This window comes from Gymnogyps californianus, chromosome 4 (assembly GCF_018139145.2).
Source record: "Gymnogyps californianus isolate 813 chromosome 4, ASM1813914v2, whole genome shotgun sequence".
In the NCBI taxonomy this organism is placed as follows: domain Eukaryota; kingdom Metazoa; phylum Chordata; class Aves; order Accipitriformes; family Cathartidae; genus Gymnogyps; species Gymnogyps californianus.
In genome coordinates, this window is record NC_059474.1 from 55,354,296 (window position 1) to 55,380,529 (window position 26,234).

The 26,234-nt window shown below is 39.7% G+C and overlaps 1 protein-coding gene across 4 annotated transcripts in view; it reads left to right on the forward strand.

Annotated features, from left to right (window-relative positions):
* Positions 1 to 22,738, forward strand: part of RAP1GDS1 (Rap1 GTPase-GDP dissociation stimulator 1) — a 104,438-nt gene extending 81,700 nt beyond the window's left edge. For 3 of the 4 annotated variants that reach the window (XM_050896219.1, XM_050896222.1, XM_050896220.1), the window contains 10 exons: positions 4,221 to 4,349; positions 6,773 to 6,898; positions 9,666 to 9,809; positions 10,084 to 10,215; positions 10,624 to 10,758; positions 12,358 to 12,483; positions 13,477 to 13,616; positions 16,765 to 16,891; positions 18,239 to 18,367; positions 22,085 to 22,738. In XM_050896219.1, coding sequence (XP_050752176.1) covers positions 4,221 to 4,349; positions 6,773 to 6,898; positions 9,666 to 9,809; positions 10,084 to 10,215; positions 10,624 to 10,758; positions 12,358 to 12,483; positions 13,477 to 13,616; positions 16,765 to 16,891; positions 18,239 to 18,367; positions 22,085 to 22,212 — 1,316 coding nt within the window. In that variant the 3' untranslated portion in view covers positions 22,213 to 22,738. The remainder of the gene's footprint in view (positions 1 to 4,220; positions 4,350 to 6,772; positions 6,899 to 9,665; positions 9,810 to 10,083; positions 10,216 to 10,623; positions 10,759 to 12,357; positions 12,484 to 13,476; positions 13,617 to 16,764; positions 16,892 to 18,238; positions 18,368 to 22,084) is intronic. The other variant, XM_050896221.1, reaches the window with a different exon arrangement.
* The last annotated feature ends 3,496 nt before the right edge of the window (positions 22,739 to 26,234 follow it).

Consider the following 26,234-nt stretch of genomic DNA (forward strand, 5'->3'; position numbering starts at 1 on the left):
GTTAGTGACATGAGTAGTTAGTCTGCAGATCTCACAATCCTGTGAGCCAAGACTATTTACAAGTTGATGGGATCAGCCTATAAGGTAGCTAATTGTGTCTTGAGATTTATAAAACAAACCATGAAAGCATTTTTAAAGAAATGCAGAAATCATGGAAGAACTAGGCCAATTGGCTTATTAGGTAGTCAAATTGGGGATCAGAAGTTAACTGGATACAGTATGCATGTGTGAAAGTATACATATATTTATATATGGGTGTATATATGTAGATAAAAATACATTTATAGATTGCTTCCTCATCTCATTTCATATTAAACTTCAGTCTGTCAAGGTTGTCTTTCCTTCAGTGCCTTTGTAAAATGTAACGTTCTGATGTTAAATCATACAACTGCCAAGCCTTGCTTATTCTCACAAAACTCTTAGCGACTGGAATGAATGTTGGGGACTGATTTGTACTGTTTACCATGTGCAGAAGCTATGTAAATACACAAGAAATGAAAAGGAGATTTATGGCACCATTATTATGGTCTAACAGCGATATTTCAGTAATGCTTCCTTCTACGACTTACCTTTGCTAATTTTCATGCTTGCCGTGGTTTTTGTTTCATTTACATCACAGCTAAAGATGTCTAGCATGCTTTCAAGACCTAAATATACCTGAATGCAAAGTAACCTAAAGCATGTAAAAGTAGATAAAAAGTATGTTTCTTATGATAGTGAGATAATCAATACAATCACTTGTATGTTATATGATGATTTAACATAGATGTGGGGATTGCAAGCAGGTTTCTCTAGGGTACGAAATTATGCCACCAATTTGTACAAAACAAATTTTCCTTTAGTATTATAATCACGGTTACTGATGAAACATGAAATGACTAGTTGTTTTCTGAAACTCGGTCCAGAATCGTGAACTAGCCTAAATCAGCATTTTAAACTCAAATGCCCCCAATAAAGTTCTCAATTTGGGATATTCTCCCTAGATCTTACTCTTTGGAGTTTCCATGTGTGTCACCGAAGGACATGGAGCCATTGAAATTCAAGTTTTAGGTAGGTAATTCTTTGTGCTGGCGCATGTATTGATTGCCTTTTATCTACCTGTATATGCATCTGTACAGCATCACTGTCAGTGCTTTTCACCCCGAGAGAACACAGAGGCGTCTTACTAGTGCAACATGTGATAGCAGTGTGAAATTTCAGAGAGTTTCTTTTGTGGCTTTAAGTCATAAATTCAGAAGAGACATTCAGTTTTTCATGCTTCCTGCTCACTATGCATAAAGTTCTGCTTAGGAAGCTGATAGAAATGCTGTTTCATCCTGAGACACGATGTTGCCTGGTTTCATGGCTCACTTTAGTCCTGTGTCAGGCAACTGCTTGCAGGATGGATGCATGTGGCCCCTGAATTTGTCTCCTGCTGTAGTAGGGCCTTAACACTTCCTGCAGTGAAAGGCTGAGATACGCAGTTATTCCAAGTTACCCAGTCTGCGGTCTTTCATAGAACAGCCAGAGAACTGCTGGCAGTCCCTTCAGCTAAGACTGAACCACTTAGATGTTTTTAATTTCTCTGAACTAAAAAGTGCTGTAGGTCACCATACCAGTGAGAAACCTAATACTTTTCTCTTAAACTTCTTCTTAATAGATTTTGCTCTCGTATTTACTAGAGAAAGAGCCTCCTATTGGTGGGAATGGCAGATGTAAATGACAAGCTCAGAATTTATATGGCAAGCCCAGGCTTAAGTATAAACATAGCAAATAGCTGCTGGCAGCCTTTTATTTTCAAAGGTTTTGCCTCCTCTGCAGCTTTGTGACTCACAGGGTCGTCCTGTCTTTGGCAGAGGAGAAAATTTATCCTTTTGGTTACTGTGGTTAAGGCATCAATATTTACCTTACTGGCAATTCGTGTAATCCCGTTCCTACCACTGTAGGCCATTCCTGTGCTCAAGTGCCATCCTTCTACTCCAGGGAAATGAGACTGGTATGCAGTCAGGTATAATACCTGACTTTTGACCCAGTACAATTGTTCTTTCTTAGTATATTTTCTTTTTCCTTTTTTCCTACTTGGGAATTCTAGAGGCCCTTCAATCAGTGCGCTCCATGCTCTCTTGAACAACAGCACATCCTTCTATTTGGCTCTTAAGATGCCTGTTTCCTTTCAAAGATGGATATAGTTTCCCTTTTTCCACTCGTCTTTTCCTCCATGCTTTTTATATATTTTGTATTAAGAAAGAGACAGCAGAAGAAAAACCCTGCTCAAAATAGGGAGTTTATGCTTCTGATGTCAGAACACTTGGCCAAATAAAGCCCATAGAGATTAATTGTCTCTTTGTCCATTACAGTTGGATAAAGTGATTTTAGAGTGACTAAAGGCATAGTCTAGTAACAAAGCAATTTCTTTCCACATAATTTTCTATGGCATTTGTGGTTTGTGTCTTTGTTCTCCTACTCTCCATGACTACCATTTTTCCTTTAGAATTTTTAAGTGTCTGCAGGGGACAATCACAAACCGAGGACAAAGATTATTTACCAGTAACTTGAGTTCTCCTACCTGATCATTTTCTCCACAGAACCATTCCAGCTCCCCCCTCCCCAATTTTCCTATTCAGAGAGAGATTTTTACAGTCAGTTTGGAATGAAGTAGGAGGGTGTAGTAGTGACTCACACATCTGCCGGAGGTAAAATGGCATTCAATGCATGCGCTAGTGCAATTTGTACTTACCTGAAATTTGACAACTTCAACAGCTCTTTCATGTCTGACATGACATTCTCATAAATTTCTCTAAAGACCATGAATCTGTGGAAGAGGTAACCCCTCCACCCAAAAAAGGAAATTCAGTTACTGGTAAGTAATACAGTTTTATTAAAGATTTCAAGCCATAAGGATTCCTGCTCATCCCCAATAACCTGTAATAACCATGCCATTTACTTATTTAGTGTACCAAATTGATAATTATTATAAAAGTATTTTACACTGACTATAAAGTAACTAAACATTCCAGAATCTTTTCATAATTTTCATTATATGAAAATTTCAAACACACTTGGCAGAATCTTGAAGGCAAAGAGTTTTCTGAGAGCATGAGATGATACTAAATTTGCTAGACTTAAGATGTAATATGTTTTTATCTCCCTGTAAAAATCTGCGATTTTTATGGCTCTGATTCCACAGATATAAAAACTCCAACTGATTTCAGTTGCTCAGAATGAATTCCTAAAAAAAAAAAAAAAAAAAAAAAAAAAAAAAAAAAAAAAAGAATTTCCCTGTAGGGCTTGACCCAAAGCTAAATGAAGTAACACAATTCTCTTAAATTCACTGGGCTTTGGATCCTTGTCTTTTGAGTCTGTAACATTTAAACATAGTTAAAGTGCTTAGAAACAAAGGAAAAAAGATGCTCAGGAAAATTACTAAACAACATCTGGTGTGTTCATGTCTGCTTCATTCTATTCAACTGTGAAACTGTATTTCTTCTTTGCTATGTTATAGGTAAAATGTGTAAGAGAAAATATCGTTATAAATAATCCTTTAAAACAATCATGTTTCTGCCTAACCATCAAAGCATCTTTCTATTTGCAGACATCTAGGAGCAATAACTTTCTTACTTGTAAATTACTATAAACTTTCATCCTATGCAAGAAATTATCAGAATGGCTTCTAAGGACTTTTCTTAAACCTTCCATTTTTTTGTCTTTATTAAACTTTCTTTTTTCTCAAGCTCCTCATAATCTACATTGTGACTTCCTGTGTTTATAAAACTTTTCATGTTTATTTCAGTGCCAGTTTATATTCATTCTAATTTTAATTTTCCAGTTTTGATCTTTAAGGGAAAACAGTATATAGGAACAAGCTCTCAGATAAATAATTATTTCACTGACGTAGTTTTGTTTGATTTCAGTAAGCTAGTCTCAGTGAGCTCAGAATCAAACCCAACATATATTAGGAACCTGATAACCACAAAATTATCAGTAGCTGCATAATTCACTATACCCTATGACCAGATCAGGAGGGAGTATTTCTGGGAATACGTCCCATTGCCAGGGGCAGGGGGAATTATGAGTCCATATCTCAAGTCTGGACCAGATCCTAGTGTAGAAGAGTAGAGGAGACAGACGTTTTAATGCTGCTTAGCCTAGAAGTTGCTTTATGTGTAAAATGCTTTTTTGGTTTAAAGAATAGTACTACGAACAGAAATGCTAACTTACTTTTGTACTTTCTTTTTATGTAGATACCCTGCAGTCACAGCTTATCAATATGGGTGTTATTCCTACATTAGTGAAATTGTTGGGTATTCATTGCCAAAATGCAGCTCTGACAGAGATGTGCCTTGTTGCATTTGGCAATTTAGCAGAACTTGGTAAGTCCACAATATTAATCTCAAATTTACATCCAGTTTTTGTAGAGTTAAATCTTAAGACTAACAAAAGCCTTGCACTGATGCTTGTTCCATTCCTTTTGGTACATTCAAAATTCAAAGCAAGCAATTCCTGCTTATTGTCTCTAAAATCTATAGTAGTCTTTTTTTTTTTTTCCCCCTTCAGTAACTGAAATTTATTTGGGTACTTAGTACAACCTTATGTTTTATGTTAACGTTCTTCAATGCAACTAAGCACATTTTAAATCATCTAAACAGTATTTCCTGAGTGCTGCTACTTACTGTGAATTATTTATTAATAATGTAAATAATGTATCGCGGTGTAGCTCCACGAAGTTATGTTGGGATTAAATTTGGCTCATGGAAATCACTGAATGAAACCGAGACAGGCACAGTTCATAAGTGTGCCTATACAATGTTCTTTTAGGTGTAGAGTTTCAACATGTTCTAGTCTAAATACTTGCATGTATAAATCATGAATACTACTAAGCTGTAGATGTTATTTTTAGCAAGTTTAGTTACAACTTCATTTAAATTGAAGTTTGTGGTCCTGCTTTGATCCAATGTCTTTGCAAGTGGATTAGTTTTCATTGGAATTCCACCAAGTGTAAACTAATAGGTTGTTAGGGCCCGTGTTTTACATTGCTGTTCTTCTTTTGCTAACCTTTTCTGTGAAATGTTAGTCTTATGAGGTTTTTTTGCCCTGGAGTACAATAATAGAGCAGTTATGATATCATCCTGTATTTCTAAGAAGATTCAGCAGTTCAAAATATGAAAAACATATCTGTGAGTTTGTACTACTTGGTGGCCTGAAGTTATTCACAACTGTCCTAAGTTCATAGATTTCAAGGCCAGAGAGAATATCATGTTATCTAGTGTAGTCTGATCACACACACAATACCTTTGCTTATAGCAAACAAGTCTACTTAACAAATCAACAACAGAAAGAGTCATCAAAATCACACTAAAGAAATGAATAGATGAGAGATCTTCAAGATGGGCGCTATGTATTATGTCTGCACAGCAGAAAGTATAATACGAGTCATATACTGGAAATTCTAGTGCTAAAATGCAACTAAAACCATAAGGATATTAAATATAATAAATGGTATCTTCACTGAGGACTACATTTCCTTTCCCTCTTTGGAAAGATCCAGCTCTGTCCAGTTGAGTAATAAGAACCATGGGAAAGAAGCTTAACAGCAGCTGCTTCCCTTCCTGTTCCCATATGCTGAAAAGATGCTTGTTCTTTAAGATTGGCACAAAATTAATTTAGCTTGTAATACTTTAATCTCCCTTAAGCAATAGCTTAGTCAATCACATCGTAACTGTAATATTTTATTTTTGCCTTGTAACTTCAGGGAATTTTATTGTGAGGTTGTCATTTTTCATCACTTAAGAGACAACTGCATTGCACAGATCCCTTGATAGGCATTATATGAAACTTATTCTGTGTCAAAGCAGGGCAAAAACCCAATAAAGTGAGTGATGGTTCTGCTTTTAAAAATACTGGAAAGGTCAAAAATCCACATAAAATATGCTATGCAGTCGTGCATATTGAGAGAAACCAATAATGGGATGTGCACAAAAGGGTCTAGGTCGGCAGTTCATGCTTTTCCCCAGTCCTTGGGGCCAATTCTACATTAAAATAATCCCTAACCATCCATTAGAGCAGTAGCAAAGGTGCTGGAAGGTTTTTTAACTACAGATGGCCCTCAGGAGGTGGTAACTGGAGAATGCAGAACACTAGCCCTACCACCTGCATCCCCTGTAATACTGCCAGTGAGGAGGAATAAGATACAGGCAATGGAAAAAGAGACGCTTTTGGTGAATCTACATTTGAAGAACCATTATCTGCTGGCTAACCTCCTGGTAGCAAGCTAGCCCATCTGTAAAGCTGCTTTATGCTATCTGTGCAGTATGAAATGGTCCTGCAACAGCCACGCACAGATTTCAAAGGAAATGTCACCATCGTGAAACCACGTGAATATTAAAGCAATCAGTACAACTCTTCATCTCTCCCACAGAAAATGCAGTATATAACCTGCTAGTCTTTCTGTTAAGCTGAGGGGAATCAAAGACTTAATATATATTTTTGTAATGTTACTGTTTCTATAGCTACCTTTACATTCTGTTGGGCAGAAACAGCCCCAACAGCCTTGATCATATATTTATATATTTTTAACAGCCTTAATCATAATTAATTCAGGTCAGTACATTTATCTTAAAGTGTTAGACATTTTTCTTTTCATTTAGTAACAAGCATGAGTCTATTGTTCTTGTCTGTGAAGAGCAGCACTATTAGTCATCTTACTGAATAAACCTGGTAATAAAGAGAAAAAAATAGTCCTACCTTTTGATGTGGTTTGTTTACTTGATACTGAATTTTTCCTTTTGCTTCACAGAGTCAAGTAAAGAGCAGTTTGCCTACACAAACATTGCTGAAGAGCTTGTGAAACTGTTCAAGAAGCAAATAGAGCATGATAAAAAAGAGATGATTTTTGAAGTTTTGGCTCCCCTGGCAGAAAACGGTGAGAATTTGATTTTTTTTCTTACACTATTTTTTATTCATTCCCTTATATGTATTTTGGTATATCGGTGTCTTTTTCAGGGACTAGATGCAGAGTAACTGGCTGCCTCGTTCAGAAGCTGCCATGGCTGATCCTTGTGATGATAGTTGCATGTAAAGTGAATAGGTCTTAATTGTCTGAGCATATGACAGGAGCCAACAAATTGTTGATGCTAATTCCACCTCTGATTCACTCTGTGTATGATTATGTTATATTTTATTTCCCTGTACCTGCAGTGGGAATATCAAAAGCTGCTTTTTAGAGGGCTTTACAACATTTGTCTGCCAAACGCTCGCTCAAGCTTTCATAATCCGTTACAGCACCAGGGCATCAGTCATTACGTCATTTCCTGGGATCGCAGAACCACTGGCAGTTCCATTTCCTATGGACATTATTTTTGCAAGGGGCTTGTTAATTGCAGAGCTAAGAGCTGGACCCTACTGTTCCTTGAGAGATCATATGAATTTAATTATTTGAGTGTTTGGTGGCATATATTATGGTAGCCCCAGGAGACCTGAGGTTCATTCACTGCTCAAGCCAGAGCGGGAAGTGATGTGTGCCCGATCGCCCCTCCGGGATGTTCCTCCCAAAGGAGTTCTGGGTGGTTTGTATAATCTACCATCTGCCCTTAAAGGAAACGAAGAAATGAGTTAAGAGGTGGAGCTGGACTGAAGTGGGAAGCAGTTCAGAGTATGGAAGACATCACAGTATTTGATGGTTCTATAACCTTGTTTTAATCACCTCAGCATTAAAGCTTGTTTGAATGGAATAAATTCTTAGATAGAATTGTAAACTCTAAAGATTTAGGTTTCATCCTACTCTGTTGTACACACACACTCTGTCTGTGTCTGGTTTACATAGTATAAATCAAGATACATTTTTACTTCAAGTTTAAAAAGTTATTTTGTCTTTTATTTTAAGTGGTATGTGAAAACAGGATTCCTTTTTTCAGTTCTAAAAATGCACATTTTACCAAAATATATTCATGTATTATATAATAACTAGCAAGTTGCTCTAAGATTCCATCCGTGGAGACTGACACAGAATTGGGTCAAACCTTTTGTGAGTTTGACATATTTCAGTTCAAATGCTTAATTTTTCTTAGACTATGTTTTATAGTCACAATAAAATTTGATAAGTTTACTGCTGCTGAACATAACTCAGGTGCTTGCATGTTATGAGGCAGTCAGCTGAACTCTTCCACTGTGGACTGAAGGCATACTTAAATGAGTTCACTGTGCTGGTACTGTTTAGGTGCTTTCGATTGTAGATAATTGGCAATAGGTCTGGAGGCAAAAACATCTAAATGAAGTATTTGCAGAGTCTGGATTTTGGCGGTTAGGGTTTTTTGAGAGTTTTTTGTTTTGTTTTGTTGTTGTTTAAGCACACTGGTGTAGCAATTTATATTTCAAATCACAGAACATCTGCAACCTGGTATTCTGTAACTAAGGGAACTCTCTATTTTTTGAAGTACCTCAGTGCAAAAGTGCCCATTTAAAAAAAAACCCAACTGGACATTTTGCATTCCCTAACAAAGTTCATGAGAAGGTCAGCTGCTCTTAGAGGAACAATGAATTTCACTCAGGCAAAAAGCCTAGTGACAACAGGAAATTGAGAGTCAGACACATCCTTCACCAGAGGTAGAGCACTTTTCCTCATCCAGCTGTCACTTGTAAACTATATGAAAAAAACATTTCCAAAGCTTTGGCCTTGAAAAATATTTTAACTTGGGTTAAACTCCTTATTGTTAAAACACCATTTCACGCAGAAAGCTAAGAGAAATCCATTTGTTTGCACATTTCTGCAGAGGTTTGTGACTGTGCTTTCTAAAATCAGCATGCAAAAACTACCAGAATCACTTTCACGTAACAAAAAGACATAACACAGCATCAGACGACCTGCCATTCCCACTTAACAGAAAGCGAGTTTAGGCATGTAAAGGAGATTCCCAGCTCCAAGTTCACAGGGAAAAATCTGTTAAGGATTGTGTTGTAGAAACAACAAAAAAAATATTGCTCCCAAGTCCTATATCACCACCTGAAAAACACGTTTATCACCTTCTCTGTTGAGCCTTGTTGCCAATAACAACTAAGAAATGAGTTTGCCTCATCAGTTTCCAGTTTTTCTTCAATCACAACAAATTTCTCTCCCAACCCAGACTTTTGGATTTGGCCTTACTGTACTCCTCCTGCAGCCCTTTCAACAAATGGCAGAAATCTTGGCTCAGCTAAAAGAAATGGGTGATTACTTGCTCTGAGATTTCATCAAAGTGTTCTATATTTTATACTTGCATGTCTCTGAAGTCAGTAGCTCTTCTGTACATGAAATAGACTAAGAAAGCCTAAGTTTGTTCTGCAACACAGTCCAAAGTCTTTGGAAAGCCCAAACACAGCACAGTCCTTATGAGTCTGCTGCGTGACGACTGAGATGCCAGCAATTTGCTGTAGAGAAATATCCTCATTTTTGAGAGGTGAAGAGCAGCTCCGTACAGCTTCAGCGTATAGTTGTGCTCTAAAGGCAGTCCAGAGCCGGGGGAGTGCATAGTAGATGAATAGTAACAGAAGTTGGCCCTGAGAATTTAAAATAAAGAAGTTGCAGTTTTATCTACACAAGCTGTCAGTGAAACCATTGACATCACTACTTCTTTTCATAGTCTGTCCTGCATGTATGTACAATAGATGTATTTAAAATCATGATTCTGACTCCTATTATCCATGCTATTCTTCAGATGTCATTAAACTGCAGCTGGTTGAAGCAGGCTTGGTGGAGTGCTTACTTGAGATTGTCCAGAAGACTGTGGACAGTGACAAAGAGGATGATATTGCAGAGCTTAAAACAGCTTCTGATCTTATGGTTTTATTATTGCTTGGAGGTAGGTACGGTGTGTCACTATCTTCTGCAAAGCGACAACAGGTACTTGCAATGCCATTTGGCTGCTGAATTTTACTATTTATTAATTTTCTAAATAACCTAGATGACCTGCTACCTGCCAGTTAACATTTAATGGGTCAGATTTTGTCTCTCATCCCATTGCAGGACTGGATTAATTGTAGTGAAGCCAGCAGAGCTTCACAAATATAAGGAGAAGAATTTTCCCTAACAAACACTTCTTTGGCTTGCTGACTTGTCTATGCTTTTTACCCCAGATGAATCCATGCAAAAGTTATTCGAAGGAGGAAAAGGCAGTGTGTTCCAAAGAGTACTTTCATGGATTCCTTCCAATAGCCATCAGCTACAGCTTGCAGGAGCGTTGGCTATTGCAAATTTTGCCAGAAATGGTAAGAAAATGCCATAATAGCTTCTGTAAATTTATCTGTGCCCTTCTATCATGCTCTGTCTGTACAGCTACAAACAAAAACTGCGTGTTGCGGGAAAGCTGGTATTCAGCTATACAGCAACATCAGTAGTTTTATACTTTACAATCCTGAAAAGCGTTAAGCCTACTTTAAAAATACTGTTTCACATTTGTAGAGAGGTATAGGGGATTTCTGCCTTCTTCAGTGTTTCTTATATCACTCTTCTAAATTTGTCATGAGCACTGCAGCTCCCATTGATGATGGTGGTCAAATTCTCAACAACGAAATCTAGAAAGGAGCAAGGAAATAACCCTTCTATTCTTAAAAAGCTCTTGTAAAAATCTTAGTAATAATCTTCCGTTCACAAGTGACTTGTCTCACCTCACACAGATGGAAACTGCATCCATATGGTGGATAATGGCATAGTTCAAAAGCTGATGGATCTGCTAGACAGACATGTGGAGGATGGAAATGTAACTGTGCAGCATGCTGCACTGAGTGCTCTCCGAAACCTGGCGATTCCTGGTAAGCCTCACTTTGCATTGCGAATTACCCAAAGGTGAAATTCTGTTCTCCCGCTGCACCCCCCCCCAGGGAATGAGGGTGGGCGAACTGACTGACAGTCCTAGAGGCAGGTCAGACTGCTGCTTTTCATTCAGGTCCATCATCGCTTTTATGTCTTTTGCACAGCAGTTGTGACAAGCAGTTTTAAATACGTCACAGGCCTGTTGACCGTCCTTTGCCACTTTGATCCCACAGTATTATCCCCCACCAAGGAAAGGGTAGCTTTGTAATAGGCAGGGAGCTGAGGAGGGAGGCCTTGGATATGATTTCTCAGTCCTTTCTGTCCACAGCACTGCTTTTTTTTGTTGTTGTTGTTGTTTCATTTGGGATCTCTCTCACAGCTGAGGGTCCCCACCAGAGAGCAGTGCCCACTTTGTTGAAACACTGCATCTTACTGTAACTTCCTGAGGCTTTGACAATTCCCAAATTAGAGCTGGAAGTAGACTGTTAGAATAGCCAGCCTATTGCAATTAGTTACTGTTTGTAGGCAATGAACTGAATGCTAATTTTGTCATTTTTAATAACTTTATTTGTATGAGTTCTGATCACCCAAGCATAAAAGGCAGAGCATATGCCCATAAAAACAAAGCAAGTCTGTAATACTTGTGTATGGTTTCTCATACCAAGCCAAAAATAAGTCTTTCATCCATTTAACCTTATTTTACTATTTTCAGTTTTTACAAACAATAACTTTCTAAAAATGATCATGCATACATAACTAAACCCATGCAGTTCTAGTAGTATGCCATTTGCTTACCTTTCTCAGGTGAGTAATTCTATTAACCTTCATCAGTCGGCAGCTTTCCCTGCAGCCTACACTCAAGGATGTCTAGCCAGAGACCTACATAAGTTTTCACATATCTTGTTATAGAAAAATGAGCAAGTAATAACTGGCCTCAGTGATGAACTGCTTGTTAAACACTACTTCAAATATGAAATAAGTACTTTTTTCTAAGTACAATATTGGACCAAGTTTGCGCCTTACATGTATTTCAGAGAGCTCTGTGAAAGTGGAGAACGTAGACTAGTGGAGGTGATGAAAGAGAGTTTGGGGGGGCAATACAAGGACTACAGGCTCCAGACATGTCAGGCCACAGTGTTGTTTGTATAAAGTATTGGAACCGGATAAGAGGTTATTCTGCTAATTAGATGCTTTAGTTCCTTTGCCTATGTGAAACAGAAGAGTGTTGTTGGGAATCAGAGAAGTTTACTCATATTTTGGGGTGCAAGTACTAGCCTGGGCTTCTACTTGGTGCATTTTGTGGAAGATGCCTTTCCTAGACCAAGGGGGAAAAGTCTAGTCTTCCGTTCACGTTCAGGCTGAACACTGAAAAATAGAGGTGCGTGCTAGGAAAAAGCACTTAATTTCACACCTATGTCTTAGCAACCATGACATTTTGCCACAACGCGGTATTGTCAGCGCACACTCATGTTCCTGAAGCCTGTGTTCACAAGCTATTTTTCAAACCGTGTCTGAAAATTTGCTTCAAGACCGTCTTGGAAATAAACTGCATCTTCCAGAAATATTCTTGAGATCAACCCTGTTCTTTATTCATGCAGTTGTAAATAAGGCTAAGATGCTATCAGCTGGTGTTGCAGAAGCTGTATTGAAATTTCTCAGATCGGAGATGCCCCCTGTTCAATTCAAGCTGCTGGGAACATTAAGAATGTTAATAGATGCACAAGGTAAAAATAAACTGTTCTCTATGTTAAGTGATTCTCTTTGGTTCAGTCTGCGATATGCTGCCAAGATTCTTACAAGAGAGAAGCAGAGGGGTTTTTAAAATTTTATTCCTGAAGTCTTGGAATAAATCTAATACATATGCAAAGGGAGAGGGATGTGGGTTGATTTTTTTTCAGAACTCCTAAATTGACTACCAGGGACCCTCAGAATAGGTGTCAAATGCTTATTTACTTTCGTACTTCAGAACTCTCCTACACTGTCACATTAACGAGTACGCATTGAGGCATGAGTGTTTTAAGCTACCACTCCTGTTTTGCTGTTCACTTACTGCATTTCCTGGCTGTACGTAGCTCCTTGGAACAGACTAATGCACTTCTTAATTGATAAACTGCAATTTCAAAATGAACAAGCACCTTTTAGTTTAACAGCTTGTTCCAGGATGAGGATTTATAAAATCAGAAGTCTGCTAAAAACGAAAAGTAGTTAATGAGATAAATAAGCCAAGTATTCATTTTTGACCCAGTCCTGCAGATTTTTTCAAAAGATCCATTCTAGTTCTAGCAAAGCTATTAGATGTGAAATAGGAATTCACTGAAGAAACTTATGTGACTTATAGTCTACAAAACCTAATCTAACTGACCACAGTGCTCCCTTCTGGCAGCAGTCCCTCCTGGTTTTAAATTTTTGAGCTAGCTCACCGGGGGGTGTGACATCACCCGTATTTTCCCTACTCTTAATCAATGCACAAGCCTCATTAACTGGGCTGATAAGTTGTTTTCAAAAACTGGATTATGAATGTTTTTCTGTATTTTGTTTCCATTTTGACTGGCTTTACTTGCTTCCATGCAGCCTAGACTTCTCCCACTGTTAGTGCAAGCTAGTGAAGTTCTACTTAACAAACTCCTTCTAGTTAGTAACTTCCAGCTTATTTTTCTAGCACTTGCTTAAAAAAGTGACAGCTTTTTTGTTGTGTTGTTGGCTCCGGCATCATGTAGCAGACGCAGCTGAGCAGCTGGGCAAAAATGTAAAACTGGTGGAACGATTGGTGGAGTGGTGTGAAGCCAAGGATCATGCAGGTGTGATGGGAGAGTCCAACAGACTACTTTCTGCACTTATACGACACAGCAAATCAAAAGTAAGTTAGTGGTGAAAAAGATTGACTTGTGAGAACTAAGAGTTACCTCTGCACTTGGTATTGGTAGCCAAGCCCTCCGGTATGTAATCCTTCTAGAGAGCCAGGTTGGTTATTCATGTGTTACGTCTCCTCTGCCTCTGGGACCTGCCAGTCAGACACAAGCAACAGGTTTAAATGCTCACTGGAACTATGTAGTTTAAAAAAAAAAAAAAAGAAACAAAGCAAAACAATTTCAGAGTGGCAGGCCACTTGAAGGAACACTGTTAGGATTCACGTGGCTAAGACTTGACGCATTTTTATTTGTATTGTATCCTGTAGAAGTTCAGCATGCCATATTTTCTACATCTTAATGATGCTAATATGAAGAATCATTGCACTCAATTGTTATGATCTTGCTATATATTTATATAAAATTGGTATCCAGAAATAGTCTGTCCCTCTACTCTTCATATAGCATATTTCAGAGTTTTAAGATTCTAACGGATCATTAGAAATGATCATTTATTCCAAATTCTAACAAAAGCTTGCTTGTACATGGCAAAAAGTATGACATCAAGAGCAACTGTGGGACAGATGAGTTCTGTCCCTCCCATCACCTTTGCATCAACCAAATACCTGTACATAAGCAGTCCAAGTCCACTGTCCTTACTCAGGAGAGTATTAGGCAAAACATAGCCTTAGAAGGGACCAAAGCACCTCCTCTGGAAACAAGCTATTTCAGGCTCAGACTTCATTTAGTGCGTTCACTTATATGAACACAGGCTGCATGACTGAGCTTAAATAGCAAGTATGATTTGGAGAACTCTGACTTTAACAGTGACCTCTTCATTCATGCATGGCATTTGCAAAGTGAAAGACATTGTGGACCTGATCTATACTGAGCCTCTCCAAAAACAAATCAAGAGGCCTTACAGACATTTAAATCTTTGCTGATTTCTAATATTACTGTCTCTTTCTAATGCCCATTCTCTATTTTATGTTCAGCCTCTAAAACTGATCAGGTTTCATTTTTTCCAAGTTCTCATTTTTTTCTACACCCCCCACACACACAGTCCCCAAGATGCATGCATAGATGGCATACACCGCCGCAGATGCAAGTTTTTATCAATACTCTCTACAGGAGCACAAAATTCAATTCTAAATACAGAGACACTATTGATGGCATCAAATAGATATTAATACAGAAGTTAACAGAATTATCACAGATGAACTTGTGTGTGGTTTATGTACTCACAGAGGACGCTTGACTGGAAAAGGAAGACAGAGCTGAGAAGGTGGTTTTTTTGATGCTTTTACTGCCCTCTAGGTTTGAATATGAGTACAACTGTATGGTTCTTTACAGCACATTGGTTGAATTTGGTTTTTAGTTTTAAAGGATTTAGGGTAATATTTACAAAGGTGACAGTAGTTTAGAAAACTTACATCTCATTCTAAAAATGGAGTAGGTACCTGTGAGTTAAGCCACACTAGCACCAAACCTGACTGCTGTCATCTCCTCTGTTTGGTACTGCTTTTTAGAGGGTGATGTTCGCCTACAAAATAAAAAATTTTGATGTTAAAGGTGCTGATTGATTCGCAAGGCTTATATAGCAAAAATTCCACACCAATTCAAATAGAAATTAGCAGTTCCCAGATTATTCCATGAAGTCTCAAAACTACTTTGGAGTTCCACCAGAAGATCACAAATAATAAAACACATCATTGCAAGTAAGAAAAACTATAAAAAGACTTACATGCTTGCATACATTATGTCACTCAGAAAAAAATAGGTTTTAAATGTGAAATTCTTGAGTCATTAGGCTGTGACTTGTGCCACTAGCATCTTCAGTATGATTATCTAAAAATATTTCAGTTTTCAAGGATTATGATCGTATTGTGTCTGTTTCCTTGCGTAAAGGATGTCACTGCATAGCCTGTGCAAGCACTGGAACATAAATCAGTCTAAACATGTGCATCAGTTGATGAGTTTTGGCTTGTGGCTGGAATTAGAAAGGGATGTGTGCTTTAAATGGAAATTCAACACATTGATTAAAAATTTAAATCAGATTCTTATTTCAAGAAGTAACTACTATTTCAAAACTTTGTGCACCCACAGAAGAAATAAAAAATAATAAAAACCAAACCACATTTCCTTGAACAGTTTCCCTTCAGCATGCCAAGTTACCTGATTTTCAAGCAAACATGTTGCGACTATTTTTGGGACATATAATGGTGAAAACATTAGGTGCAAACTCACTTTTTAAATGATAATTAACAAGTAAGCAAAGACCTGCAGACACCAGAAATCTTTATTCATCCTTTGTCACATATGTAAGTTGGATCAAATTTTGGACTTGAAAACAGAATCCCAGCTGGGTATTTTTAAACGATTTTAAAGCCATTTAACCCAGTCAGCATTTTCATTTCCTAGATACTGGGCAACAGTTCATTTTAATTGCTGGCTTTAGAACAGAAACCAGCACATTGGTATCCCATAACTATCCTTTCCTAACCTGCTTTGTATTTGAAGGAAAATTCCACAATACTTCAAGAGAATGCTGCTCATTTTCCTGCCCATTTCTAAAAATCTTTTTTCAAGTATGCCATTTCTATTACATAGCAAGGTGTAATATTTTGATCTCACCTCTGAACATTTTGAAGAAACTCTGAAAATTCATGGAGAAAGATGAAGGATTTGATAACTCTATTAAAACTATGTTCTTGCGTCTCCTTATCCCAAATATATAGTTTGTTGGGTGCTTTTGATAAGCTGCTCTGAACATCACAACATAAAGAAGGGAAAACTAATCATCTTTGAACACCAGCTGAGTTCAAACATAACAAAGAGCGGACTCATTGTTAGGCGATTGATGGCACGCCCTGAGAACTTGAGTTACAGTATAACCTGGAAAAGAGTTAGTTACGTGTGTCTTAACTTAGTCATGTGGTTAACTGGCTTGGTTTAACAGGTTGTATCTTATAATTGCAGAGTAAAAGCAGATAATTTATACGCCCACATGCATGTACATTTATGTATAATGTGATTATATGTGCATAAAGCCAACGAGTATCCTTATCCGAAGATAACATAGCATCCATGACAATTCTGTTATTTAATACAGTTCGTATGCAATGCAGAATTTTTTCATTTCTATGTTATTTATTTTAGGATGTAATTAGGACCATTGTACAGAGTGGTGGCATCAAGCATTTAGTAACCATGGCAACCAGTGAACACGTAATAATGCAAAACGAAGCTCTCGTTGCACTGGCATTAATAGCGGCTTTAGAGTTAGGTGAGTATCCCGGCGGTTAACTCTACCTGTTTTCTTTCCAGTCTGTGCCCAAGAGAAGTCATAGAGGGAGAGCTGTGCAAGTTTCTTTTGCAGTGTAGAGCAGCCTCCTCCTTCCACCTGCCTCTCAGTAGCACGGAAACAGATGACAGTTCATGCAGACATAGGCAGGCAATAAGGTTATGCAGAAAACTGGAGTTTGCTGGTAATACAGTGTCTGCTCCATCATTCTGGTAGGTGATCACATGATCTGGAAAGGCCCTTCAACATAACTTTCAGATTTGAGGTAAAACCCAGAAGGCTAACAGTTAAGAAAATCGTACTTTAGAGTGGAGACTATATGACCTGACCACATTCCTACAGTGGAATGGTTAATCCCCTTTTGAGAGGGCTTATCAAAGTAAAGCTTTCACTTACCTAATCAGTGAGAGCTGGAGAATACACACAGAGGTGGATAATGCGCCCGAAATGTCTTTATTATTAAGTTCCACAGAAATAGGTGCAAGAGTTGCCATATGAAGGCAGAGATGATTACATGTCTTGACCTGCCTTTGTAGTACCTCAGCTTACCAAACAAAAAGGTAAATGCCGAACAGAGGTTTTGTTTATCCTATTTGCTTGCTTATTAACTAAGATAAGGAACTAAATAAGCAACATTACATATTTTTGCTCTTGATTTCATCTCTTGCCATCACGTACTAGGGAATGCTGTGTTCAATTTCCAAATCACTGCCAATGCATCAGGGAATTGTTTTAATTAAAAGGAAAAATGTTGCTATTCACATGAATCGTCTAACCCTTCTTTGTGTTGTCTTCAGACATTTAAAGGTTTCGAGCCCCAATTCAGTATATAATGTTTCTTAGAAAACTACAGTGGAAATAACTCATACTCTGATCTTGAAAAGTTTTTCACAGCCTTTATAATGGACCCTGAGCTCCCTCTACCATGGAATCAAGAATGACACCATCTGTATTTACTCAGACAGAATTTCCAAAAGCAAATTCAGGCAATGGAAGTCTTGAAAGCTGAAATATTGCAGGTGTTGGCCTAAATAGCTAGAAAGCCTGGTGGCTTTTTCATCAGCTCACTGCACATTTAAGATTGGATTTTATCATTAAAATCTGTGATTGTCCTTTCAAGCAGTTAGGCTATTTTGCATTTTTATAGCAAGAGCTGTGATTCCTATCATCATACCATCTAATACATGCTTCAGTTTTATGCCAATGAGTTATGTACCACGGCACCACTTTCACTACGGTGAGAGATCCGTGTTTCAATAAACAGCTAACACACAGAAGCATCAAAGCAAGCGGCACTTCCAGATTTACAAATTTTCACTTGTATTTCAGTCACTGCTGAAAAGGATCTTGAAAATGCTCAGCTTGTTCAGATTCTACACAGACTGCTCTCAGATGACCGGAGTGCTCCAGAAATAAAGTACAACTCCATGGTGCTGATCTGTGCCCTTATAGGATCTGGTGAGTATTCAGGAGAGGCTGCTTTCCTAAGAGATTTATCTATTTAAACTTAGTTCTCTCTTTTAGCCTGAACATAGAGCGTGTGCAAACACACTCCGAGACTGGTTCTCTGTTGACAAGGAATGTACACAGAAGGGTTCAATTTACTATGACACTTTATTTATAGTGTGTGTTTACAGTGTCAAGAAAGAAGCTGCTAACTCAGTTTTGGATATTGACTACAGAAATCAGACTCTGGCTTCTGCAGGGTGCAGCTAGCTCAAACTTCAGCTGACAGGAGAGAAATGAAAGGCATTTAAAACTGTACAGTATCAGGCTCTCTTTGCAAATATGCAGATAACAAGAACTTTATTTTCACCTTTAGCTGCAAGTTCCCCGTAATTGATGTGTGATGGCTTTTTTTTAATTGGTCAATTTAGTCAAGTAAAATTTGGTGGAATTTTGCAAGGAGCCTCCTCACTTGCAATTTTAAATTCCTACAAGAATGGTAGGAAACAAATAAAGATACAGGTAATATTTGCAAGGACACGTGCACACAAATGAGTACTTAGTACAGCACGTAGGCTATAATCCTGCTCTAGGAGGGATCCTCACACTTACCTCACTAGGAAGAGTCCTTCCCTCAGCAGCCCTCCCATGCTCGGCCCACCAGGCACAACTGTTCACAGTTGCTTTGAAAGACGAGCAGGACATGCTCTAACACGTCAGTGCTGGACACTGGAAACTCTGATCTTTCTGGGCTAACCCTCTGCTAAAGGTCAGACCGTTTTGAGGATGGTGTAGCAGGCTATGGTTTGAAATTGCAACTTCCCAGCTCTGTGTGTGTGGGCAAACAAACAAACAAACAAAAACCTAAAAAAACCCCCAAAACCAAGCAAGGTATCATGGGGAAATTTGATTTCCAGCTGAGGTTTCAAGAAGTGGCTACATTTCTTTCATTCAGTTCTTAAAGAAGTATTTCCTCTGTGGAAGGAGAACAAATTTCATTCCATAAAGGTTTCAGAAATTTACAGACAACTAAGATGACAAAGAACTGGTTTAAATAAGAAAGGTGGAAACTCAGAGCCTGTCTGCACATGACTTGCCAAGTGTGAAACATTTGGAGGTTCTCCAAAGATGACTTTACAGCAATTCAATTGAATAGATTAAAAGTTATCATAGCTAAGGGTGTGCTGTCTCTGTAAACAAAGCTGCTTTTTTTTTTTCTTAAACAGACTACACCATGCCTACTGTAAGTGTAACACTGGTGACCTGTACATGCATGCGAGTGAATGCTGTATTACTGCCATCTTAAAGGAACAAGTATTTGTTTTTAGAGCAGTATATACATCTCAACGTACAAAGATTGTGCTCAAAATTTGCTAACAAGCCTCAGCTCCCAGTAGGCATTCACTTTAATGTTAAGACACGTAATTTAGTTGTTACTCACAACCTTCTTGAGCCATTTCGAGCTTGGGATTATCCATCCATTTTAGAGCAGAAGCCTTTCTGCCGAGGCTCCCCCTCAGCCTCACTGTGTTGTTCTTATGTGTATTCCCACTGCTTCCAAGTAAATCGTCATCCTCAGAAATTCTGCCTGACACTTGCATTTTCCCTTCCCTGAGTCTTGTCACCTGCGGGACTGACAGAGTTATTTGAAGTCAAATACCTGTCTCTCCATTCCACCAGAGTAAGGAGCAGTCTTGTCTTAGGGGGTTTTTTCTAGGGTTATCTAACTGGCAGAGTTCAGTCTGCCACCACACTATAAGCTTTGCCTAGACATGAGGCGTCTTAGCCTGCTCCCAGGGAACAGACAGCACATTATTGCAATATGCAGCTGTAAAGTTAAGGCCCAGCACTTGGCCGAGCCAGCGTTCAGCCCTGCTTCCTGATGAACAGACCTGTGTAAAAGTAGGGAGTACACGAGAGTAACAACTGAGCAACCCTGGTATTAACTTTTTTTTTTTTTTTAAACTATTGATCCCCCCCTCCTTGGTTACAAAGAGCCAAGTCTGCTCTTTACACATGAAAATACTAAAATACATCTCTCCCCCAGCCCTGTTGCCTCTAACTTATTTTCACCGCGGTCTCCACACAGTGAGCATTTATATTTACATGTTTCCATATTCTACTGTAAACAGACCTGTGTAGCCATTTTAAAGTAATTGACCCCGGTATAGTTCCATAAAGACTAGAAGTGGTTGCACTGGTTTAATTATTGGTAAGTTTAATTCTCCAGTGACTGCTGTTGTTACTATCCTTTGTTACAGGGTATCTGGCATAAAATTTAACTTGATATTGCCAACAGCTGTGTGTTAAGCAGTAAATAGCTATATATTTACATGTGATTTTTGCCATCTGGAAGTTGCTCTTGCAACTGAGTGGATGGAAAGAGGCAAAAATGAGGACAATGGAAAATGGAAACATGTAAAGAATCGGCAAAAGCAGAGCATTCATAGCTGGCACAGTCACTTCTGTGTGTGAGGGTCTCCAGGCTCACAGGAACCTGGATGTTAAGCAGAACTATCCAGCCGCTGTAAAGCACAGCAAATTCCTGAAATTCAGTTCAGTAACACCTGCTTAAACATCATGATATCTCAGAAGGAGAGCAGAAAGTGTTTACACAGCGTAACCACCCTAACAGCTTCACTGATATTGCTCTGTATATACAGGTTCCTGGGCGCACAGCAGCATGAGAGTTCCCAGCTCTTACACAGTAGGGGTTAAACTGCAAGAAAACTGAAAACATGTGAACAAGAAAGTAGGTAGGAAGGGAAACAAATGACAAAGCTTGCTAGTAAAAAAAAAAAAAAAACAAAAACAAAAAGTAAATGTGCATAGCACACAGCATAGCTATCTGAAACAGATGGCTGGGATTTCTCCTGGGAAGCTCAGGGATGAGGCCCCCAGCAGCACCTGGGAAGCAAAAATATATGTAGGTATGTGTTGCTGAGTGGGAATTCACTAAAGTGGCCTGAACAGGGCATGAAACAAAACCAACTGCTTTGGATCTCAACTGTGAGATGTCTACAGTACAGGGCTTTGAGAAAACTCAGACATTTTTAAAAAATTGCTCAATTGTACGGGTTGTTCCCAACCTCTCCTTATTAATATAAAGTTCAGTGCAATCCAGGATCAGAATCATAAAACAGAGTCTCAGTTTTGAGTAAAACATAAGCGCTGTATGTACATGTGCACAGCATTGGGCAATGCACCATGTGTTGTATTAACTTCAGAGCTGAACTGTAAAGGGACAGCTAACAGTGACCAAGTGGTGACACATCCATTAAAGAACCATCTCGCCCACTTCACACCCCCCACAACCAACCAGAGCTGATTTGATACAGACGAACGACATAGTGAACCTTTCAAAGCAAGCTCACTTGGTCAGGCTAGTTTAAGGAATAAAGCAGAAAAATATTTTCACTAAAAATACTTCCTACGCATCTGTTTTGGAAGGCAATCCAAGTGGATTTTCTTAACTGCTATGCAGCAGCTTCATCATTCATCTCTACCTGAACTCCGTGGAGTCTGTGCATGCCCCAGGCCCTGGAGAGTCTTCTCTCCATCCTCGAAAGCAATTCAAAAAAGTAAATAAAAAGATGATGCGTACATACACACTTGTGTGCTTCTGTGTCTACGGGGTTCAGTAGAAAAGTTCCTCACACTCGCCAGCCTTTTCTGTTCTTTTGCCTGTCTCATACCAAGCCCTGTTTCTTTTACGATTTCTTTTTCCAGAGCCTCTTCAAAAGGAAGTGCAGAGCATGGCATTTCTAGAAGTCGTATCAAAACTCCGCAGCCATGAGAACAAAACTGTTGCCCAGCAGGCCTCGCTAACAGAGCAGAGACTTGCTGTAGAAAGCTGAGGAAGGTCTTGTTTCCAGTGCATCCCATCACAGATTTCACCTCTGTCCTCCGTCCTGCTGCCGCTCCTGCTGTGTTTTCCACTGTATCACTCGTGCATGCGTGTAATGTTCCCACACAAATTGATGAACTGCTGTAGGTACCCATCCAAAAAGGTTTCTACAAATTCATAGGTGGTGTTAACATGAACCTGTCTCCACCCATAACTGTTCTACTTGTATTCTTGTTGCTTGGGCCACATAGTAGAATGTGCATGTTGTAGTCCTATGATGACGTAGAAGTGGTACTACACACTGACTCTTTCCTCACGCCCCCTAACTGCATAACAATGTACTACTAAATTAGGGACAATACAAGATGCAGCAAGTCCAGACTAGTGTGCTGTCTATAGGATTAAGAAGTAAATCTAGCTCCATTTTTGGTGCTTTGGAGATTCAGGTTTGAATGCAATGTACTGCTGCTCATTCACTGGTCTTGCCTATTAATGTCAAACTCGTGGTACCTAGAGGTAACGAATAAAAATTTCAGTGCTCTCACTTTATCCTGTGGTTTGTCCTTTTTTGTAATCGCACGCAGAAGCCGCGACTGCACCACCATGCACTGGCGAGGAGCCCTTCTCGTTCCTGGCTCCGGCCCCGACGCAATCACTGCCTTTCAGTTGAGCGAATACGAAGGAAACTATTCCAGCCACTTTCACTGTGTGTGCTCACACAGAGGCACTGTGTGGTTTAACAATCGTGCGTTTTAACAGGAATACGCTATACAATCCTTATCCCATCAGGCCACGTCTGCATGAGTGCTCTCGGGCTTGCTTGGGATTGGGGTTTTGGAGGTTTTTGTAGACGGATTTTTAAAGGCATATCTTGCACCAACTTTTCAACAGAACCCCGTCGAGTGAGAAGTGCAGCATGCAAGAGTCTTCCTTTTTCTCCTTCCCTAGGTAAAGGAGCTGGGAAATTGCCAGTTTAAGCATGTGGCGGGTTGACCCTGGCTGGATGCCAGGTGCCCACCAAAGCCGCTCTATCACTCCCCCTCCTCAACTGGACAGGGGAGAGAAAATATAATGGAAGGCTCGTGGGTCGAGATAAGGGCAGTTTAATAAAGCCAAAGCAAAGGAAAACAAAAGATTTTATTCTCTACTTCCCATCAGCAGGCGATGTTCAGCCATTTCCCAGGAAGCAGGGCTTCAGTACGCATAGTGGTTGCTCCAAAAGACAAACATAAATAACGAATGCCCCCCCTTCCTCCTCCTCCTAGCTTTTATTGCTGAGCAGAGGTCATACGGTATGGAACACCCCTTCCTGGTCAGCTGTCCTGGATCTGTCCCCTCCCAAGATCTTGCCCACCCCCAGCCTACTGGGTTGGGGGGGGCAATGTTGGCAAGACAGCCTTGATGCTGTGGGAGCACTGCTCAGCAGTAGCCAAAACACTGGTGTGTTACCGACACCTTTCTAGCTACCAACACAGAGCACAGCACTATGAGGGCTGCTATGGGGAAAAGCAACTCCACCTCAGCCAGGCCCAATGCAAAGCGCCTTACCTCACAGCTGCTTTTTTGTAGGTTTGTAACATGCCAGCGAGCAAACCGGCAGACAACTCTTTGGCAAAGCAGGGAGCAGTTGGGATAGCAGTTTCCAGCAAGCCAGCACATGTTATTTTTGACAGTGCAATACCATCGTCTAGCTTGACCAAGCCTACAATGCGCAAAGATCGTAAGATCTGTAATATTTTGAAGTGAATTCAGCGCTCCCAGTGCTGAAGTGCCAGCCTCAGAAGTTTCAGGCTCCTTTTATATCAGCAGAGGTGGCAAACCCAGAGGCCAAGCACCCATGTGATCTCATGCCACGTGGCTGCAAAAACACTGCTTGTGACCTTCCCAAATTCACTTCCCAGCTCCATGAAACCACTGGCTATCCCACGGACGCTGTGATGGGAAGATACCAGTCATGATGGGAACGGGATTATGTACACAAGCTGGGTATGAAAAGAAACTTGCCTCAAATAGCCAGTTTAAGCTCTGAGACGGTACCAAGATGCAGTGGATGCTACAGGAGTATTCACACAGCAGGGATTCCACGTCCATTTAATCCAGTGCCAGAAACACGCAGAAAAAGCCTAATAGAAAACTGTGCAAGAGCCTCTTATTTTAAAAAAAAAAAAAAAAAAAAAAAAAATCAAAAGGCGTTTGCTATGTGCTATTTGCTAATAGTGCAATAAAGCCACTGACAGAACACAGCCGCTGTGAGCACAGACCAGGACCCCGTGACATCAGGCTCCAAATAACACAGAACCTCTGCACTGCTGAATGTAACCAGCACGTTTACAATCACAGTTCATAGTGGACCCACGCAAGCCCAAGTTTTCTCAGGCATGGAAATAATTTCTATTGATTTAAATAGATCCCAAAATACATTTGAAAGGCCAGTTATCAATGACTTACCTGGTTCTAGAGAGACTGTTCCTTTTCACATCGGTATAAACTGCAAGCGCTCACACAAGCCAATTGTAACCGATGAAGTTGTGACACCGACAAAATTCCCGTTCAGCTGGGTGTCTAATTGGACCTCAGGTTAAGCATTAGCCATATCCGTATCACCACATTTTTATTAGGGATACCACTGTCACAGCAAGCACAAAGGCCAACACTGATATCCTGCTTTGAGATGATTTCCCTGGATGGAATATCAAGTGACTTACATTTCTAAAGTCTGTGCTAAGCCTGTACACAGAAGGAAAGTCTGTGTAAGAGCAAAGATGGGTGTCTGTTGCAGTAGGAGGAGGTAATTGAAGAGACTGTATCTACCCACACAAATGCTGTGCTGTTCTGAGGCACGCTGCAGCCGGCAGGTCATTTCTCTGCAGCTGGTAAATCATTTATCCTCTGAGACTCTTTTAGTAAGAGAAACGGGAACTAAGGACATTACTATCATGGGCGTTTCACTGCTCACTTGACTGAAGTCAACTGAATTGAAATTGCTGACAATAGTTCTGATTAGATGTTTAGTAGATAGATTACATCTAAGCAAAGCTTGACATCTGCTGCTCAGACTATTTTTATGACGGTGATGCCAGACATCGGGCCTTCTCATTTGTCTGCTGCCACAGCAAACCAAGCTGTAACGATCACTGCTGCCACACTACACGGGGCAGGCAGCACCTCCCTGGTGTCTTACATTTGTCCGTATCTGTATGACTTTGCAAGACCTAGCATCACACCAGGCAGGAAGATAAAAAGCACGCACATATTTTTACCTTTCACAGTGTGGAAATACAAGGAAAAATTTCACTTTGGGTAAGGCACAAACCCCAACAATATGGGCCTTGGATCCAGAGGACCCATTGGTCAAATGAGACCACGAGACCCAGAGAAGGTCATTTGTTTCAAGAGCCCTAGAAATGGTAACTAGCCACAACTTCAAGAAACAGTATGCAAGTCTGGTAAGAGTTTGACAGAATGCAGGTAGCCACGCCTAGTCTCCCCCTCCATCGTGAAAATGGCTTATCCAAGCGTGTCACATTGCATGTGACAAAGATTTAGGCAATGCCCTCAACTTTGCTCCTTTTTGGCTGACTTTTGTTCCTCCCTCCCCCCCCCCCAAGGCCTCCGCATTTGCATGCTTATTTTGTCAAGTCATTTCCATACATTCAGATAAATGTATATGCCTGAAACATGCAAAAGGCATTGGACTTCAATTTGGATATAGAGACGTGCTTTTAAATCGGTCACAGTGGTGTTCTGTGGACAAAACTGTAGGTTTGAGATACTGAATTGGATTAGCTTGCTCTACAGTTTTTGAAATCCTAAAAAACTGGGCTGCTTCCTCCTCTGTCTAAACAAGCACAAGACATCATTACCCATATTTACCTGAACAATAAAATAAGCCAGCTCTCACTACTTCTGTTTAAGGACACGTTGCACTTAGAAAAGTGAAATTCCCACCTCCCTTTACAAAAGTTTCAGTCATGACAAATGCCCTTTGTGCTGCTCCCTGCAAAGCAGCAACTTCTGAACATTTCAGGGTCA